Source organism: Solea solea, chromosome 12 (assembly GCF_958295425.1).
Source record: "Solea solea chromosome 12, fSolSol10.1, whole genome shotgun sequence".
In the NCBI taxonomy this organism is placed as follows: Eukaryota; Metazoa; Chordata; class Actinopteri; order Pleuronectiformes; family Soleidae; genus Solea; species Solea solea.
In genome coordinates, this window is record NC_081145.1 from 5943223 (window position 1) to 5963461 (window position 20239).

The 20239-nt window shown below is 41.5% G+C and overlaps 1 protein-coding gene across 1 annotated transcript in view; it reads right to left on the reverse strand.

Annotated features, from left to right (window-relative positions):
- Positions 1–20239, reverse strand: part of wwox (WW domain containing oxidoreductase) — a 174125-nt gene that overhangs the window by 98557 nt on the left and 55329 nt on the right. Inside the window, exons 7-8 of the mRNA XM_058645288.1 lie at positions 13641–13826; positions 8634–8898 (exon numbers count right to left, since the gene is read on the reverse strand). Of these exons, the coding sequence (XP_058501271.1) occupies positions 8634–8898; positions 13641–13826 (451 nt within the window). The remainder of the gene's footprint in view (positions 1–8633; positions 8899–13640; positions 13827–20239) is intronic.

Genomic DNA, 20239 nt, shown 5'->3' on the forward strand with positions numbered 1-20239 from the left:
CATGAGCAAATTACTAAGAAAAAAAACCTTATTCTAAGTCCTTAGAATGTGGCTTTAAGGTGGAAAACATGCAGCCTCACTTGTCAGCGTGCTAACAGATCTGACTCCCGCCACGACAGACCAATCAACACCAGCGTGTCTGATTAGAAACCCAAATAACACTCTAACGCGGCTAGATGTATTAACAAGCACTTCACAGTTTCACTCCAAAGCAGGAAAGGTGAAATATTACATTAATATGAACAACTATTAATAATAACCCACCCTCCCTTTTCTCTCCACACCTCTTACCCCATCACTCCTTCTCCCTCCATCTCTATCTCACTCCCTCTCTCACCCAATGCCTCTAATCCTATCATGCGGGCAATAAGTGTATGCACCATGAGCACATTTAATTTCTGCGGTTGGTTTTCAGCGAGCCCAGAGGTGAGCCTTAATAAGGATCAATGGCACTTTATCTGGGACAGCACCCACTTCACAGCATGCAAATTACACAGCAACCCTTAAAAAAGAAATGGATTTAATTAAAAAATGTAGAACCACAGGCTCTGGAAATTCAATTAAAGGATTTATGCAAAGGTTGGCTAGCTTTTTGTGTTGCAGTTCCTGCTTATATAATGAGCTTTTCATATTAAAAATCAATAGGTAATCTGGGCTAGGGGATCGGCTGCTTATGTACATTTTTGAAATCAATTTGAAAAATAGTCCATCAGCTCCGTGTCACAACAAAGAGAGGGAGGGTGTGTGTGTGTGTTTGTGTGTGTGTGTGTGTGTGTCAGTAGAAGTGGACTGTTGTGAAAGGGTTGATAGGCCATGTCTTCTCCTCAGTGAGGGTCAAAGGAATAAAAGCTCTAAAAGTTCTAAATGTAACAGAGTGAATGAGACGGGACGTGTCTCTCTGGCCAGGTCACTTTCTGGCACTTTGGCCTCTTCTGATCTCTTCTATTAGAGACAGAATCCCTTGGCAGTGAGGGTGTCGCTGACTTTGACCTGTGGCTCTGGGGTAATTTAGCCCAGCACCAACTCAGACTGAGCCCAGACTCAGACATCCTTGGCTTGGGAGACGTCCTAATGGCTTCCCTGAGGTGTCTGGAAGTGGTGGATATGGTTTTAGGCCTATCTTCACCAACACATATCAGTCTATGAGCAGGACGGGTATCTTACAAAGAGTTAAAGGCCAAACTAATGTGAATGACATGAGGTATACTATCAGCAGGGGGAGTATTGTGTGGCATTAAACGGCCATTTTCAACATGTCTGATCCTTAAAAATGACTTTCCTCCTTCCTCCACTCGTGCCTGTTGTATAGTGGTGAATGACTGACTGCATACAGTAGCAGACTGTCAGCATTTGATTGGTTCTTTATTGATCCAGACACGCTCTCCATCACATCAACTCATCCACAATAAACCATTTACACAGTTTCCCTGCGCAATGGACCGCATCACCAGGCCTCGGGCCATCCCACACTGAGCGTGTGTGTGTGTGTGTGTGTGTGTGTGTTTTAATGAAATGGTATCTCTGTGGACAATAATCCCAGTAACAGAATTGGGCAGGAACACACGTCAATACAGCCAAATGGGATTGTATGGTTTTATCCATCCCCACACCAACACATCTCTCTCACTGACTCTCTCTCTCTCTCTCTCTCCCTCCCTCTCTCTCTCAGCAGGGAAAGCCTGGATGTCTGGCAGGAACTTCACAACCATTGAAAAATGAGCATCGCGGCCTCTTGATGAAATCAGTGCCTCGTCACAGGTTCACTTTGAGTATGTAAACTTCATATCAGCTGCAATATTCAGTCTACACCACTGAGGAGAAACCTGCACAGTGTTTCCAGTCAGGCTGGAGCTGACCCCTCCTCCTCCTCCTCCTCCTCCTCCCACCTCCCCACCCAACCCTGTGTAGCTCCTAATCATCCAAGAAGACTCTATTACAAGGGCCTGGCAGCTCATCTAACCTCACAGAGGAGAAGGGGGGGGGGGGGGGGTTAGCAGGGAGACTGGGACCTCTGCTCCTCTTTTTTTTTTTTCCACATGGTCGAGCACCACGTACACTACACTCACACGTAAGCACAGGTTGTCTGGGTGTGCAGCACGGCCACTTGCAACAATGTGCTACACCCGATAGAGCGTCTGTCTGTCTGTCTGTCTGTCTCTCTGTCTGTCTGTCTGTGGCTGAGAAGCTGATAAAAAAAGACAGAGGTAGCAGTGGCTGTTGCGTTCTAATACTCAGTATTCAAACTCAGTGTCAATATGTGGTCGACAGCGGTTTAAAATCCCTGGATTGGAAATAGGACAGGGCTAAAAAACTGTTTTTTATATATATATATATATATATATATATATATAGATATATAGATATATACACACACACACATCTATATCTATATATATATATATATATATATATATATATATATACACACACACACAGATATATATATATATTTATATATATCGTAATAGAAGTTACTTAAAGGCCTCAATACATATCAATTAGTGGTTGACTGATTATCATTCTGGTGGATTATTGGGGAACAGAATTAAGCAGTTTGCCAGTTACTGTATAAGTGTTTTAATTTTAACCATCACCAATAGTATTTAGTAATTACAAAGTGCGCCTCTGTCTCTTCCACTGAGCCCTTTGCTGTCAACAACAATAGACATATGGATAGTAACGGATTAGCAGCCATCCATATACATATGAATGGTAACCATATAAACAAGAGGACAAGAGGAGAAAGAATAAAAGGCAGAGACGTCATTTCTTGCACTCGGCTCATAAAAGGACAGTACGCATCGTTCATTTTTTGTATAAATTTCATATTTGGAGCTTGTGGAATTCAATTCTCACTTTTCTTTTGGAGTGTAAAAGCTGTAAGTGCAATTATTGGTATCGTTATTGGCCCTGAAAACCCAATATCAGTTGACCCCTTAGATGAACACACAGATGTGGGAAATGTTTCTCTGTTTACTTGAGTGCATGTTGCTTTCTGTCTATAAGAAAAGATTAAAACACAATTAAAAAAACTTTGTTTTTAACTTTCAAACAGGAGCAAAACTCAAATCACTTGAAAATGTAAAATATGATCCAACATTCTAAATATCACATAAACACTGCACAGACTGTCTTGTGACAGACTGAATGTTTGTTACACAGCTTTTGAAATGGCTGGTTATATTTAGGTGGTGAATGCGTCCGCACAAAAATATGTCGTCAACAGTTCAGCAGCTTAAACCATGTACAACCGTATCTGTATCAGACCGATATGACGATAATGTCAGGATTGGTACAAGACAGTAAAAAGTGGTGTCAAGCCTCCTCTAGCAACCACCGTGCTGTGTGTCTGTTATATGGTAATGCTGATGTCTTCATGTCAGCATCTGTCTCCAGGGGTTAACAGCCAGGAGAGAGCTCCTGGTCACAGCAGGCGAGGCTCAGGAGCGAGGGGGGGGGGGGGGGGAGCGAGCAGTCCCACTACTCCTGAATGAACAACCGTTCCCTCTCATGCGGCCCCTGACTGGTGGCGCCTGGTCAAAAGTTCAGCCTGTGCATATGTAAAAAGGTGGCCGGGTGCCCGAGGCAGGATCCTGGGTAAAATAATCATGCTGAAACACTAAGAAGCAAGGGACGAGGCGAGAACGCTGATGAAACTGGTCCCCGGGGGTGGACTGAAGTGTCTGATTGGACCAAAAGAGTCTCTTAGGCCTGTGCCTATAACACTCCCCCCCCCTCCTCCTCCTCCTCCTCGCTCTCTCTCTCTCTCTCCATCCATTACAGTGGATGATGAGGTACTGAGCCACTGCCCACACTGATCTCCAGGCAGCTCAGCACTGTCTGTGCCTATAGTTAAGGTATAGATGTGATGAGTATAGGCTGAGCCCAGCTGTTGGCAGCCTGAGGGTAAACTGATCTTAAGGGAGCCATCAGTCAGTCAACAAAATGTCACAGGGTCAGCGTTACAGCGCGACAAGACGACGGCAACTTCACAAAAGGTTACAGCCCAACTAATAATTGAAATGACGAGTTTTGGTTCAAAGTGTATCAACTTATAACTTTTTACACCATACACTCGCACATGTGACGTGGAACAGGCTGAAAATCTCAGCATCGAACATCAAATGAATCAAATCCAAATCTGTGTCAATCAAATTCTCAGCATTAAATTGCAGACATATGATAACAGCTGTCTTCTGCTCTCTCTTAGTTTCTCTCTCGCACACACACACACACACACACCACTGCAGGCCAGATCATTTAACACTGATAATCACACCAAAGGACACAGGGAAAACTCCCACTCTAAACACGCTGAATTAAAGAAACAGGAGTTACAGGCCTGGTCGCACAATCTCTGATAAGTAGATCAAGGCGCGGGGAGGCGAACACGATGTTAGTGAGAGATAGTTTGGCTGATTAAAATGTCATGGCTCTTTATAGATGCCTTTCTCAACTCAGCAAAATGGAATCAGCTCTCTACATCAATAGCAGCGCAGGCCGTGCACAGGCCATGCGCAGCCCCCCCCCCCCCCATAGAGAAGTTTCTGTCCATGTAGTCGAATCCACAACATTTTTCAAATTGGGAAACAAAAAATAAAGAATCCACAAAGGTGGCGCGCTGATAAGAGCGTTGTGATTTGATTTGATTAAAATGATCGATTCTAACGTGATTTATCGCTAATTAATCGTTAACTATTTTGATAACCGATTATTAAGCTTCTTAATTTTGAATATTCTCTAGTTACTTTGCTTCATATAACAAAAACATAATTAAATCTGAGTCATTTTGGTTTGTAGTTAATTGTTTAATCACAACTGAATCAGCCCTTGATAAAATGCATTGCATCCTCATTCTTTTACATTAATGCATATAAGTTGTCACATAAGTATAAACTTAAATAGAGCTGAAACAATCGATTAATCAATTATTAATCGATTGTTTGAAGTTTTTTCATGATTAAACATGATTTCTGATTGTTGAAGCTTCTTAAATGTGAGTATTTTCTTCATTTCTTTGCTCTGGATAACAAAGAAATCATTCAACGTGAATCATTTTGGTTTGTGGACAAAACGAGACATTTGAGAACATCATCATTTCCAGGTTTGACGAACACCGTTTAACATTTTTTAAGGTTTTCTGATATTTTATGGACCAAACTAAATAATCCACAGATGAATCGATTATGAAAATAACCTCTAAATTTAAATATGAATATAAACATTTCTTTACAACAAATGAAATGTAAATCAGTTGATGTGTTGTCACATCAGCTGTGTTTCTGAGTTGTGATGCAACTCAGAAACAATTATTTTTCAACACCGCCACTACAGCTGATTAAAGGAGAGAGAATAAAGCATCATTAATAGGAGGGAAAGGCGTGAACAAGACTGGACGGCAATAAAAGCCCTGCATGGCCTGACATCACATTTCCACGCCTTTTCTACAAAAAATCAAATTAAAAATTCAGGACCCCATGTAGCTCGAGGTTGTTTCAGTACTCTCCGTGTTGTGAATCCATGTGTGTGTGTGTGTGTGTATTTACTCATGTAGGCCAACTCTATATCACTCCACCTGTGCTCCTATAAATCAAACCTGTGTTTTAAATGAGAGGATGGTTATTTGCGCAAGAACACACACGGGAGCGATGTGATTGTTTCTTTGGAGTCGACGTTCTGCTTATGTTTGCATCCCAGAACAATCTCCGCGGATCCCGCAAGCGTATGCAAGCAATTAAAGCGATACCATCTTCATATCCCTGCAACCAATAACTGAAATAATATCACTGTTTTATTAAGCCCTTAATGTGGGGGCAGAACGAGTGAGGAGTGGGATTTTAAAGAGGATACACTTTTAGGGGCCTTATCTCGCGCCCAGATTTAAATAAGCGCAAATGCTCTCAGCTTAAGGGTGTGTCTGTGTCTGTGTCTGTGTGTGTCTGTGTGTGTGTGTGTGTGTCTGTGTGTGTGTGGCCTTTTATCAGACATGGGTTTGAGCTAATCGCTGTGTCAGCACACCAGAATTTAATTACTCGCTCTACCTTTGTCCTTTAATATTTACTAACATCTACACTACATTTAATTAACCAAGAGCAGAAAGAGACACTGCCCCATTCTGCAGGAGAAAGCGCTCTGCTAATTGCATCCGTGTGCTCACATCCAAAACGTTACCACCCTTTCCCTTCGACGCACACGAGGAATACAGAAGTTCCATCCACTCGAGGGCCACACTTCCAACTCATTTGATTAACAACAGCAGCAACAAAAAATGTCAAATGTGGGTCCAGTTACATGTGACACTAAAGAGGGAAACAGGACGGCAAGTGATGAGAAACTAAGACAAATGTGAGAGGAGATAAAGAGGGAAGTGTTTTGTGACAGAAAGAGTTCGGCTTGGCATTTTGTGAAAGGTGCTGAGGAGCAGATCCTCACATCGCTCATCCTCACGTCAAACGACAGCCTGAGGCCTTCTGTCTGTCAAACATGATGGATCAGAACAACGCTTCCCTAAAACGCCGCCACGCTGCCGTTCAACATATCACGTCTCCCCCTCAGTGCAAACACTAAATTGATAAACGACGAGAAGAGGCTAATGGGAAGATGTGATAGTAAAACTATAGCATACATTAAGAGGCTGCGCAGCCTAAAGGGTTGAGGTCTGCTGTCCACTGAAAAGTCAATCACGATCTTTTAGGTCTAATCATCTGTTTTGGTTGTGTGTGTGTGTGTCAGATCTTAATGAGCACAAGACAAGATTTCACTTTCATCTATTTCCTGGAATATAATAACTTATGACATTATGACAACTTTATCAAAGTATCAAAGAACGAGTGTTTCTAAAGCTATGGACGTTTTATTTTCCCTAAATTCTTCTTCTTCTTCTTCTTTAAAGCTGGATCATCTGCCTCATGTGTCCTCGTCTGTGACACCAGCTGTCCTCATGTCGTCCTTCACAACATCCATGAACCTTCTCTTATTTTAAATATGTTCAAATGCACCTTTCACAACTACACTGCAATGGCAAGAAAAACCTTCATAAGCAGAAAAAAGTTAAAGGTTTTACAAATACTGACTTACTAAAGGGTTTCAGTCATCTACATGAGAGAAATAAAAAAAAATACATATACTGTATATTTATATACATATAATGGTCCATAAAATAATCAAAAAATATTAATGAATTATCTTAATCTGCATGTAAAAGAGGCATAAAGGCAGAGCAATGCTGCACAGGAAGTCAACATCACATACTAGTGACCACTGATCATTCAAGTATAAGTGTATATAATGAAGTGAATACAGGCACCTTCAATGACAGACACGTATCATGCAAAGTTAATCTAGAAGAATATTTCATTGAGGAACTTCAGGTCCCAGTGTCTGCTTGCATCTTTCGTTTGGGCTCTCCTGTTTAAGAGATTTAGGTTTTTGTTGTATCAAGACTAACAGAACCTGGTCTCTTCGGTGGAGCTCTACTAAGACCTGGTGTCGCTGTGTATTACGCTGTTGTAACACCACATAAGCTTTTACCCATTAGTGGAGCAGGTCAGAGGTCATGAGCCGAGGAGGCGGTCTCTGATCCATCCTGAGGAACGATTGCATTCATGCATGTTCATAAATGTGGCCACATGTGTCCTCAAACACCCTCTCAATGTGGTTTAAGAGATTGGATCTGAGGGAGCTTTCAGGATCTTTTGGGTGCTTTTGGACCTGAACTACTCAGGATGGACGGTAAAACCATGTGTGAACAGGGTCCCTCGGAGTCTCTCTCAAACACAGCCTGTGAGGACTTAAGGTCTGAATATCTGTTGTCAGACAGAGTTGCCTGTTAATAACTGACGATAAAGCATCTGAAAATAACTGGTAACAGATCCTTCCTGATGAGAACCGGGTATATAGTAAAAACACATTTGACAGAAAGCAAGCGAGTACACGACTGCACAGGATAAGGGACTTGAGTCGGTGCTGTGCATTTACAGTAACCTAATAGTCACTGTACACAGGATCTGGAATATCGCCTACCCTGGTGAAAGGATAGGGGAATGTGCTCCCAGAGTTAAATAAACAGTGACAGGAGGAAGAGGAAAACAAACCACAGAATATCTCTCTATCTGTGAAACCCAGACTCTCTGCCTGAGCCCTCAGCACTCAGCAGATCAACTCCTCTCTATCCTTTTCCTCTCCACTCTCCCAGGAGCGTGCCAAGACAAACATATAGACAGCGGAAGGGACACATAGAGTCAGGAAAGAGAAGATTGTTACACTGTAGAGTGCGGTGCATTCACAGACCTGCTGTCCATGTAGGAAAACATAATGTGAGGGAATGAAGTTACCAAATGTTAACCAATCCTTTCTGATGATTAACATCTACTGTAGAGGCCTGAGTGAAATGTTTCATGCTTTTTCAACGAAGAGCTGACACGATATTTAGTGTCGGCATCGGTTAAAATCACTGTGTCAAATATCAGTAAAAGAAAAAGGTCATGTGAGACAAATAACCCAAATATCATGTCAATGGTTCGATAAGCAGAGACTGTAAAGAGAGTCTTACGCCACCAATCTCTTGTGACCAGGATCTGAATGCTACCACATACTCAAGTGTGTGCTATTGTGAGTAGAGTTTTCTCTCTTACCATGGACTTGGTGAAAGGTCTGGCCATCATGAAGAGGACCGTCATCAGCCACCAGCTCCGGTGTATCGAGGTGTAAATCATGTTCCCAGGATGCACCGCATTGGAGGTGACGCCGTGAGGCGAGAGGCGGCGGTGGAGCTCATTGCTGAAGAGGACGTTGCAGAGTTTGGCTCGATTATAAGCCAGCATGGACCAGTATTCCTTCTTGGGTGGAGACAGCAGGGCCACGTCGACCTTTCCACACGAGTCTAACAGGTCTGTGAACCTGAAACAAAGTCCGGATTTAAGAGTAGTCAGAGGGTGTGCACGCGCACGTGTGTGCGTGTGTGCACAGATGTGCTTTGCTGGCTGCATACAAATCAAAGACATGACATGATGTTCTTTAATTGCCTGCGACAGAGCTGTTAAACTCCAGATGTTTGACAAGGCCCCTTAAACATTACACTAGTCATCATGTTATTATGCAGTCACACAATATTATTAAAATACATGGCTGCAAAAACTACACTCCCTGTGTGTGTGTGTGTGTGTGTGTGTGTGTGTGTGTGTGTGTGTGTGTGTGTGTGTGTGTGTGCGTGTGTGTGTGAGAGAGAACGATAGGCTCCAAACTGGCAAAACACATCCTACATATTAATCCAGTCATTAGAAAACAACCAATCAAAATGTCACCTGGTTTCCTTGTTGTGATTTTACAAGCTCGCTGCCTCTTGTTTACTGTCGCCTTCCGCAACATCCTTGCTTGGCTAAATTACAACATCTGCAGGCTTTTCATTTCATGTGCCGCAACTTCATAACTACTTTAGCAAGTCGCAAAATGATAAATCAATTGCCTGCTTGTTTTTTCTTCTTCTTAATCTGCGCACATTAGACTGAAGTTACATTTGAAAGAGGCCTAACTGTGATATAAACAGTGGGTGATTCGCATATTTGATTTGGCAGAGATTTTTACACCTTCCTCACACAATACTCCCATTTAAGTCCAATCCAATGAACAAGACCGGCCCTTGACCTGGTGGGGACTCAAACCAGCAACCCTTCAGTCACAAGCCAAATTCCCTCTCTTGCCTATAAGCTGCCCATCAGGTGATCTACAGTATATAACCCTGCAAAATACCATTTTTGGGAAGAAAACATCTGCCTGTAAATAAAGATATTGAGCTGCCATGACATCTATCAGAGGTGATTTCATTAATGATATTATCTCACCTTGTTTGACCAGATCTGATGTCGCACTAGGACAAAGTTAACCTGTTCTGAGCCGATTCCACGTTAAGCCCCTGTGGTGGAAACTGATAAAGTGTCCAGCCATTACCGGTGTGTCCATCTCTCCCACCTCTGTCCCTCACAGGTCAATACTTTACCAGCGGACAAGGAGCTTAGGGAATACAATATGCTGCGAGGTCAGGGGTCATGCGAGCTTGTGAGGGGAGGCTAAGTGACTTAACGAGGAAATGGGCGGAAAGTGAGAATAGCACAAAACACCAAAAGGAGGAAACTTAAAAAGATGTAATATAGGTCTGGAATGAGGTGCACAGAACGGAAGATTTAATATGAGATAGTATCGGTTTCCTCTGCTTCCAGTCAGTGCCGGTGTGTAACTGGCTCTCTCTGCTCTAACCTAAAGCCTCTTTGAAGGGGTTAAAGCCACTGCTGCTCGCAGACGACAGAAGCAAAGGTGAGTACATGAGTCCTGGAGGCAGACATGGAGAGACAGAGCTGCAGAGGGTACACTGTCTGGCCAAAACAACAAAAAGGACAATCAATGTCAGTGTGGCAAGATTTAATTCAATCCACAGGTGCATGAATCTTCCACTGAGAGCAATGATGGTTCAGTGGTAGAGCAAGTTGTCTTTCAGCTTGAAGATTGTAGGTTTGAATCCCGGCTCTTTGGACAAGACATTTAACCCCACGTTGCACATGAAAGTGTGTGTGAATGGTGAATAGTGTAGTGTAAAGCAGCTCTATATAAATATGGAGCATTATTTATGATGGAGTGTGTGCAGCGTTCACTAGACACAAGTCTATCAGCTGCACGAGACCCTCTCTGCATGTCTCAGTATGAAGGAGTTTACGTCTCCTGTCGCCCGGTGACATTCCCATGCTGCACACAGGAAGTGATGTGTGTTGTGTCACATACATGAAAAGTTTCAGAAGTGAATGTTTAGTGCTCCAAAAAAACCAGGTTCTGGATCACACTTCAGTCTCCACAGGCTTGTTTAAGACAAATATTTGACTATGTGACTTTGTTGGTGCACAGTAGGGATGGGGAATAAATCTATATATTATTCTATTATTATTCTATTATTCTATATTCTATTATATTATTATCTACATGAGACACAATATGGTCTTAGATTTTGGATATTGTCATTTCATCATGAGGTATCTGTGATGACCTTCCCTGGTTTTAAAGGCCAGATAATCATCATATTCATGATATGGAATACATTTGTGGAATGGAATTTGTGAAATTATATTAAAAAAATAACACAAATATCCTTCATTTAACATTAAAAGCCCAAAGAAATAAACCAAGTATTATCTGAAATGAAGGGTAATAACAACTGTATTTTAAGCATGTAATACAGATCATAAACAGTAGATATTTTATTTTATATTTAATATGTCGGGATATAAAGCTGCACGTGTTGTTGTTATATATAGTTATGATATAGCTAATATAATATTATTATTATTATTTATATGCCATATCACCCAGGTCTACCTTTAAGCTTTACAGAAATATCGATTAGATTTATATTGTGATATATATAAAATATATCATGATAAGCTTCTTCCCCACGTGCACCCTTTGTCCGACAGTGTTGTTTTTTTACACCATCAAAACTTGTGTGAACTCACTGTTCTTACTGTGAAGGCAAGTCCCGCATCACTCAAATTCTGTCAATACTCACTTCATGACATGCTTTTCCTTCAATAAACGTTCCCGTCTCCCTCTTCCTCTCACTTGTCTTACTGTGTGTAATAGCTGCGTGACCCCAAGTGAATCTGGATGTCGAAAGCATCCCCTCTGCTGCCCACTGCCCGCCCCCCCCCCCTCCTCTCATGCACGACGGCTCCGTAAAACATAACTCATACGACGGGGGCCCCTGTAACAGTGCTGCAGTTTGATCTGCTAGAATAACTCTGCGTATGTTCTCCTTGTCTCAGGTCACTCTGCAGAGCTCCAATCAATCACTCTGCTCGGCCGTCTGACTGAACGAGACCAGGATCAATGTCTCACACACACACACACACACACACACACACATACAGACAGACAGACACACACGCCGACTCTGAAACACATGGCTAAGATCTTGGGCTCACAGATCACTGAAAGACACTATGCATGTATGACACAGTATGACAGGAAAAACAGAAGCCTATATGGAGCTGAGCTGTTTCACAAGAAAAGAAAAGAAAAGAAAAGAAGGGATGAAAGGGGCTGAGTCAGAGGGTCACACAGTAAAGGAGCAGATACTTGATCAAAGTAAATTTTAGCTGATAAGTCCATCCATCATGTTGATGATACGTTTAATTTATAGCGACAGTGTGTGGAGTGAAATGAGTTTTCAGTGAGTGAGGCTGTCATGTTTGACAATACACATTAAGTCTGATCTATCAGTTTGTGGTGAAAACTAGCCAGTGTAGCCGACTGAACAGCATGAGTGGAGTTGAGGAGTTGTTCGATTGGACAGTGTCGTTTCAGGATATTATGGCTTAGACTCCATCAGTGTGGCTGTAATGTGATTTAACTCTGAGTGCACTCTCTCAGGGGTAATTATTTGCAATTTGGCAACTTGTACGGAGCATTTACATGTGATGAGAGGCACATTAGAGACTGTCATTTCCACAGACTGGGTCAGGACCAGCACCCCACCACCACCACCCACCCCTCCATGGGCCATGGCAGATTTATTTTGGGTTGCCCAATAAATTTGCTGAAGTCCTTTTTCAACAGGGATAGTTCAGGTTCTCTGAAACAGGCACTGACACATTATGAAGAGTGACTTGAGTCAGCCAGTGTTTCTGCAGCCTCACACTCTATTGTTCAAGTGTAAGGGTAGATCACACTAAATACTTGACACTTTAACCTGTAGAAGCCGGGTTTTCTCTCTCAAAAATGTGTCGTTTAAAAACTGCATACATGTTTCCTGTCTTTTCTGGATGTGTTCCAATAAGGAGATTGAGAAATAATGATCCTGTATGATTATTATAGGATTGCTAAAACAACAAATCTATTGGTGGCCTAAGACTGTAGAGCAGGGGCGTTCAAACTTTTTTTTTAACGAGGGCCAAATGTGATAATGTGAAGATTTCCAGGGTCCAAGAGTGCTTTTTTTTCTCCTTTTTTTAACAGAAACATTTACATACAAATGCACTGTTTTATAAAAGACACCGAGGGCCGTGATTGGCCCGCGGGCCGTAGCTTGGACACCCCTGCTGTAGAGAATTAGAGTTAGCACTTTATCTGCACCCAAGGAGCAACAGGGGTTGGGTAACCTGCTCAGGGGCAATCAAAGCCTGTCCTGGGATTTAAACTGGCACCCCTTTGCTTACAATCCCAAATCCCTTCCACTTGGCCATGGGCTGCCCTGAAGTACTTTAGTTTTACTAAAGTGGGGGAGAAACTACTACTTTTATCAGGAATAATTTAGGATGATACGTCTTCTATCTAAAAAAAAAATGCACATGCCGGTCATGATGACTGTATTGAGGGTAATTTGTCTGTTTCTTCTTCTGTTTTTGAGCAACAAAAGGTCCTGGTCCACGGAAGATATTATTCAATTTTGATAGTGATCTGGACATTGAACTGTTAACCTAGTGAGACAGGGGAGTGTGAGAAATGAAGCGGCCTTGGCGGAGATTTGTGTTCCTACTAAGAGCTTTCTGCCATTTATAATAACTTTGAATCCCGTCTTAAATGAAGGATATTTTTGCTTGTCTTCTGTTGGGAACATGTGATACACATGTCATGCACCAAGCCAAGCTCATTGTCTTTACCTGTGAGACTCGGAGGACACCACCACAACACGGGCAGGCGCTGAGCGCCGCAGCACGTCCTGCAGACACTGGACGAGGAGGAAGTGACCTAGATGGCAGGTCTGGAAGGTGGACTCCAGGCCGTCCTCTGTCAGCCTCCAGGGTTGAGTACACACTGCTGCATTACACACCAGGATGTGCAAGGGCCTGCAGTGGGAGGAAGGCATCAAATATAACATGATTGTTAGTGGCTTAAGAAGGTAAAATGATGAGTTAAGAGAGACGTGGAGGAAAGGAGAAGAAGCTGACAGCGTTTCTATTTTCAGAGTGTGGTCGACATTAACAGGCCTACAGAGACACAGCATCAGTAATGCTGATATAATACAGAGGTTTCCAGTGCAACTCCCAGTGGCTCGACAGGTAGTGAAGATACTGAATACAGCTGGCTGCCATCCAAGAGCAACAACACATTGAAAAGCAATCTCCAACCATTTCAACATGACACGAAGCCTGTGGAAGTAATGGCTGGTGATACAGGCTCTGTGTGACTGCTCTGAGAAACCAAACCCACCAACACATCCACTCAGGAAGGGCTGAGCTGAAAAGATCTGATCGAAGAAAACACACACACACACACACACACACGTCACAATACTCTGCCAGGCCATAAAAAAAAGGCACAACTGTGAATTTCTGTTGGATTTGATTACAATACGCATTCACCATGTCATCTTTTGATCATCTTTTGCAATGTCACAACATTTATTACAATTAACAGTTGAAGACTTTCAGTGGATTCAAAGTTCTGGACTCTTTGGTGACCGATCCATATGTGACCCTTGGATGTGGCTCCATACCAATATGGCAACTATGAGAATTGACCGTCTTTTAAATGACAGTTGTTACAACTACACCACACAGTGATTCCAAAGCTTGTTTTGGGTCCCCACAAAAACATGCATACAAAGGAGTTTTAACGTTTTTACCAAACATCTCCTACAAATGATTTGTTTACTAATTGAATATGATATTAGAATTTTACAGATATGACTGTAAATGAGTTGATACATTATGCACAAATCCACTTTTTTGTGATTTGGGTCACAATTCACCTGCATGAACTCAGCCGAGTCAAAATGACAGAAACGGTGTGGAGCAGCTTTTGTATACATCCAACATGGTGGCATGGTGACAGCTAAGAGCAGCTGTCTTTCCATTCAGCGGTCGCTTCCATTTTAAGCGACTTTCTCCATGAAGCTCCCCCACACCATTACTCGTAGGCGTGTCCCAATCTCAACTGTAAATCGAATATTGATCGAAACGACGTCACAATCTCAACCTTCGAAAGCAAAGGTGGAATCTAGGATGAGCTCTAATTATATCATTCATTGCACCATGTAGACAAATGGTAAATAAAAAATGGAATTAGTTATAACCTGGCATAAAACCAATGACTAAACTAAACAAGTCTAAAAATGACTCATCTGCACTAATCAAATCGAATCGTGATCTTAAAATGGAAAATCAAATTGAAGGATTTGGAGAATCGTGACATCCATAACCACTAGATAGCCGTTGCTATTATGTTTATGTCGCTCTGCATACGTCATTCGGATCATTGGACTGATTTTAGCTTTTAGGTCAATGCAATTACATATAGAGGTTTTTTGATCTATGTCCACTGGTCACGCCGCTTGAAAGTGGGAGGTGACTACACCCTTTCCAGACTGCATCTCAATCCGCAGTCTGGTGTAGAGCTGCAGCTAACAATTCTATTCATAACTGATTCATCTGTTGAGTATTTTCTCATGATCGTTTGGTCCATAAAATGTCAGAAAAATCTGGAAAATATTGATCAGTGTTTGTCAAACCTGGAAATCATCATGTTCTCAAATGTCTGGAAAATGATTCAGTTTCAATGATTTCTTTGTTAGAAATGGAGCAAAGACACCAGAAAATAGTCACATTTAAGAAGCTAATACGATCAGAAATCTTGTTTTAATAATGAAAAAAAACCTCAAACATACAATGTTGTTGGACCTAAATTTGACCACATGACGCAACACCAGAACCATGACACTGACCCCACAGGCTTACACTGAGCAAAATACTAGTCACGTATGTGACTCCTTTGACAGGAGAGTGTATACTAAAGCAAGTGTTCAGTGAAGAAACATTTACATTCTTGCAGATATTGTGTGGGCGAGCCAGAAGCACTCCCTGCTCGCGTGCTACTGAATGAAGATTGCCTGATTGGTCAGGGCAGTGAGAGATCCTTGTCGGTGACAGCGTCGCTCCAGCGACTCGAAACCACAGTAACACAGCCGAACAATCCAAACACACCCCACCAATTTTTAATTTCTTCCATTAGAATTAATTATGAGGCCGAAGGCAATTTGTGTACCCTGTGTTTAAGACTGCCTACTGGATTAATTAAAAACTGGATGCTGGAAAATTAATGTGTGAATTGTTATGCCTTGCTATAATGAGCCATCCCATGCTATTACATAGGAGTGTACTGTACGATCACCTTCAGGCCTCCAAACACACAAGGTTCATTAAAGAGCACATACCTACTCACAAGTCGACTTAAAGAATGCCGACCGTAGCACATTATCAGCAGAGCACACACCAGCAGCACCGTCGTTTAATTTTTCAGGAGAGGAAGTGTGATTTTATGGCTTAAAGGAAAAACACATATGTAAATAAATAGGCCTTTGTGACCTGAACTCAAATGTAATAAAAGTAGATAGAAGAGGGAAATATTGCTCTGACACTGCTCTCAAATAAAAAGCTGAGCAAATGTCACTTTGTGTTATAAAGTGTGAAGTGTATAATGTGTACATACAGGTGGGTCAAGCATAGGAGCTTAAAATGCATTAAATAGCGTGTATAAAATTAAGTTGTGATTATGAAACACACCGGAAATGACTGCTGCTTCATCCATTTAAAATGTGATGAGGTGACACAGAAAGTTGTCAGAAACTGTATATTACACACAAATCTTTGTGATAATTCTTAAAACCATTTCTATTGTGAATTAGGACGTGATTGTTTGCCAGCTTTAAAACGTGGGTTTCGATATAAAAAGTTTGGACAACACTGATATAGATGGATAATATGAGAGCTCTATAATAATAAATCCAAAACTCGCCCCCTGGTGGCTGGGTGCAGTAAAGGTTCAGGATAACGACCAAACGACCAAAAAAAAAACTGTTCCAAACAAAAGGATCAACTGTTATACTGTGTGCTTGCCTTTAAGAAGGTCAAGGTTAATGTTAAGAGATAAAGGGAAAGTAAAGGTAAAAGGAGGCAGTAGTGTAACTGCCTTTCAAAGAAGAACTTTAATGATTAAGAATGTATTCCTCAAACACGATGTCTGTCATTTCTCTGGATCTTGCATGCTATGTAAGTACGGTTTATACCAGCAGAGGGCGCACATCAAACAAAAATAGTCATTTTAATTTCGGATAAGTCATTGTCAAAGCGCGAGGAACCAAAATGTGAGCTGCACCTTCACCGGGGCACAGGGACAATACGGCGACAGTCATGATGCTACTGCTACTGCTCAGTCGTTTTCAAATGAATGTCATTTAAATTGCTAATATCTGTGTATCCCTGCGTCATCACTGCAGCCTGACTAAATGACAAGTCAACAAAAGCCTCATTATTTTACCAGGCGCATATTTCTGTTGTTGATTGGTTACATTCATGTCAATAATTAGCTACTTGTATACGACATAAACAATTGAAATCTTTAAAAAAAGAAGTGTTTCTCTTATTAATTGTGATTAACGAGGTGAGGGAAAATGCATGAAATACATGAAACCTGAGGTGAGCGGAGACTGATGCAGTTCTGCAGCTCCACTGCACAATCATCAGTGCATCATTAACACAAGAAGGCAGAGCATAGAACTGGGATATTTTTGCTTCATTTTTGTTTTGGAGTTGAGTCATCCATCTTTATATGCAGGCTGTAAAGAGCATTAACTGTGTGCTATGCAAAGGAAAACTCTTGCTGGCGAGGGGTTGCACATGAACTTTTGACCTGACCTTTCAACCTTTGTAGTTGTTGATTTAAACTAGTCTTTAACGGACAAGTCTGAATGCCTGTTTACAAATCAAAAACAGCACTGGCTTAAAAAGACTGTGTCACTCAAACAACATCACATATTTGCGATCAAAAACTGCAATAAGCAACTTTCCCCTGGCCAGCCGAGCGATTTCCCCCACACACACAGCTCAGATGGGCCTCAGGTGAGTCTGCTTGTAATGTAAAAGGCCTGTTAATTCAACTGCCCACCAGTTAGTCCCTCTCTCATAAGCACAGGTCTAATGAATGTCTTTAATAGGCCTATTGCTGCTCACCACAGTCCCGCTCTCCACATTAAGCCCTAACACAACACTGTGTGCACTGTGCAATCTCAGCGCTGGTCAAACGAGGGTGTTAACTACCAAACAGGGAGACATCAGTTTATATATTTACTTTAAATAACCCCCCTGGGTATGACCCCTGACCTCTATGATAATGTGGGCCAGCAGAAGATATTGCCTGTGTGAGCTGGGCTCACACTACTGGTCATTAACACTGCACTTTATTGGCAACAGGAAAACTGGCACAGACAACACACGCATACAGTAAATAAGTGTACACCACTCATCCGGCCCCATGTTCACACACACACACACACACACCAGAGATGTGTGAATATAAAGTGGGTTAGCTAATGTTACTAAGCTAGTGTAAATTGGCTTAAAGGTGGACCAATATAGTTTTTTTGTTCTGTGGGTGAAATCAGTGCAGCTAAGCATGTGCCATTTTCCTCCCATCTGATAAAATACATTTGTTTAATGAGAACCAATGTTAAACAGAATAAACTTGAATAAATATTAATTTAACATTTTTATTTCAAAAAAAGAATGCTAACTGCTAACTGAAGGCCACATAATAATTACTAATCACTAATAAATGAATAACATGAATTACATGAGACGGGTAACCACAAAAATTGGTCAAACTCTAAAGAGGACTGGACAAAAATGGTCACAAAGGTTATTACAGTAACGGAAAAGTTGAAAATATAATAAATAATTAACATTTCACAAAGCAAATAAGTAAGTTTGCACTATATATTATATTGATATATATTGAATTTAGATGACATTGCTTTTAAGGAAAATTGTATTGCCATAATTATTGTTTTATCTTAGAATATATATTAGTAGTAGAGACTTTAGTAGGATCTTTAACAACAAAAAGACACTCTATATAAGAGAAAACGTTGTTAAATAAAGTTTTAGTGACGTAGAAGCAAGTTTTTAAGAATAAAAATGTGTCGACTTGCATTAACAATACAATTGTTAACAAAGTGGCAAAAATGGGCCTGTCAAGCTCTATTATGGCCTGCATTTATTTATAACAGCCACATATTACAAACAATATGCATGAAATGGGAACAGCATGCATGTAGTTTGAAAAAACAAAATCGCAGGTGAAAACAAATTGCATGTGTTAATTACAAGCCGTTCAGTAGAAACTGTATTACGAGCACTCTGTCAGCACTGTCCTACATCAATTACATCCCAATAAAATTGCGCCGCATTCAACAATATCAATATCCAGGTAATTTCATTTCAAAGGACAGGCAATTAAAGCAGAATTGGGGTCAATGGAACACAGAGCAGCGTGAAAGCCACTGACTAAAGCACTTAAAAGCAAGGGAGTAAGAAACGAGAGACGGGAGAAAAAGGAATTCTGATTACATTTCACCTGTCAATGACACGCTGCAGGAGCATTATTGTGCGCACGCGTGTGTGTGTGTGTGTGTGTGTGTGAGAGAGACTGCGTGTCTGTTTGTCTGTTTACAAAACTATGTGTATATGCTTCTGTGCACAGAAATGTCCATGCATGTATGCACATAGGTGTGTGTGTGTGTGTGTACACTCCCGGGTGTGTTATGCCTGAAGACATACGTGCGGTAATAGAGTGGTGGTAGAGTCAGACAGCTGCCCAGTGCCATTCACAGCTCAGAGCTCCCAGCCTCCACTGTGCTCTGTTCGCCTTCTGATGAGAATTAATGTACTCTGACGTCCCCTGGGACTCCCCCACTCCCCCCTAACAGCACAGCTAATGAAGAAATACAACCTTGCCAAAATACTGAGGTGGAGAGAGAAAGTGAGAGAGAGAGAGAGAGAGAGAGAGAGAGAGCGACACAGACAGAGAAAGAGACATCATGAGAGAGGAGGAAACTGAGGTGTTTAGACAAAGGAAAAACACAAAGGGATGCAAAAAAAAAACAAATACAGAGAGAGTGATTCTGGGGGCAGGGGGTAACGGAGAGGTCAAGATACAGAATTTCATTGAACCTGTTCAGACCTGCATGTTTAGTGATCATCACGTACAGATCGAGCTCAGTACAAATCTCTCCTGAATCTGTCCTCAGACCCAATCACAGAAGCCACGTTGGGATTAGGGTTGAGCACCGATAACCATCCATTATCTGATTATTTGTTAGATTACAAAAAAAGTCATCATTTTATAAAAAGAAAAATCAATGACTGCTAAAAATAAATAAACAAATCTTTAATAAATGCATCGTGAAGCTGCTCTTCTTATCTCA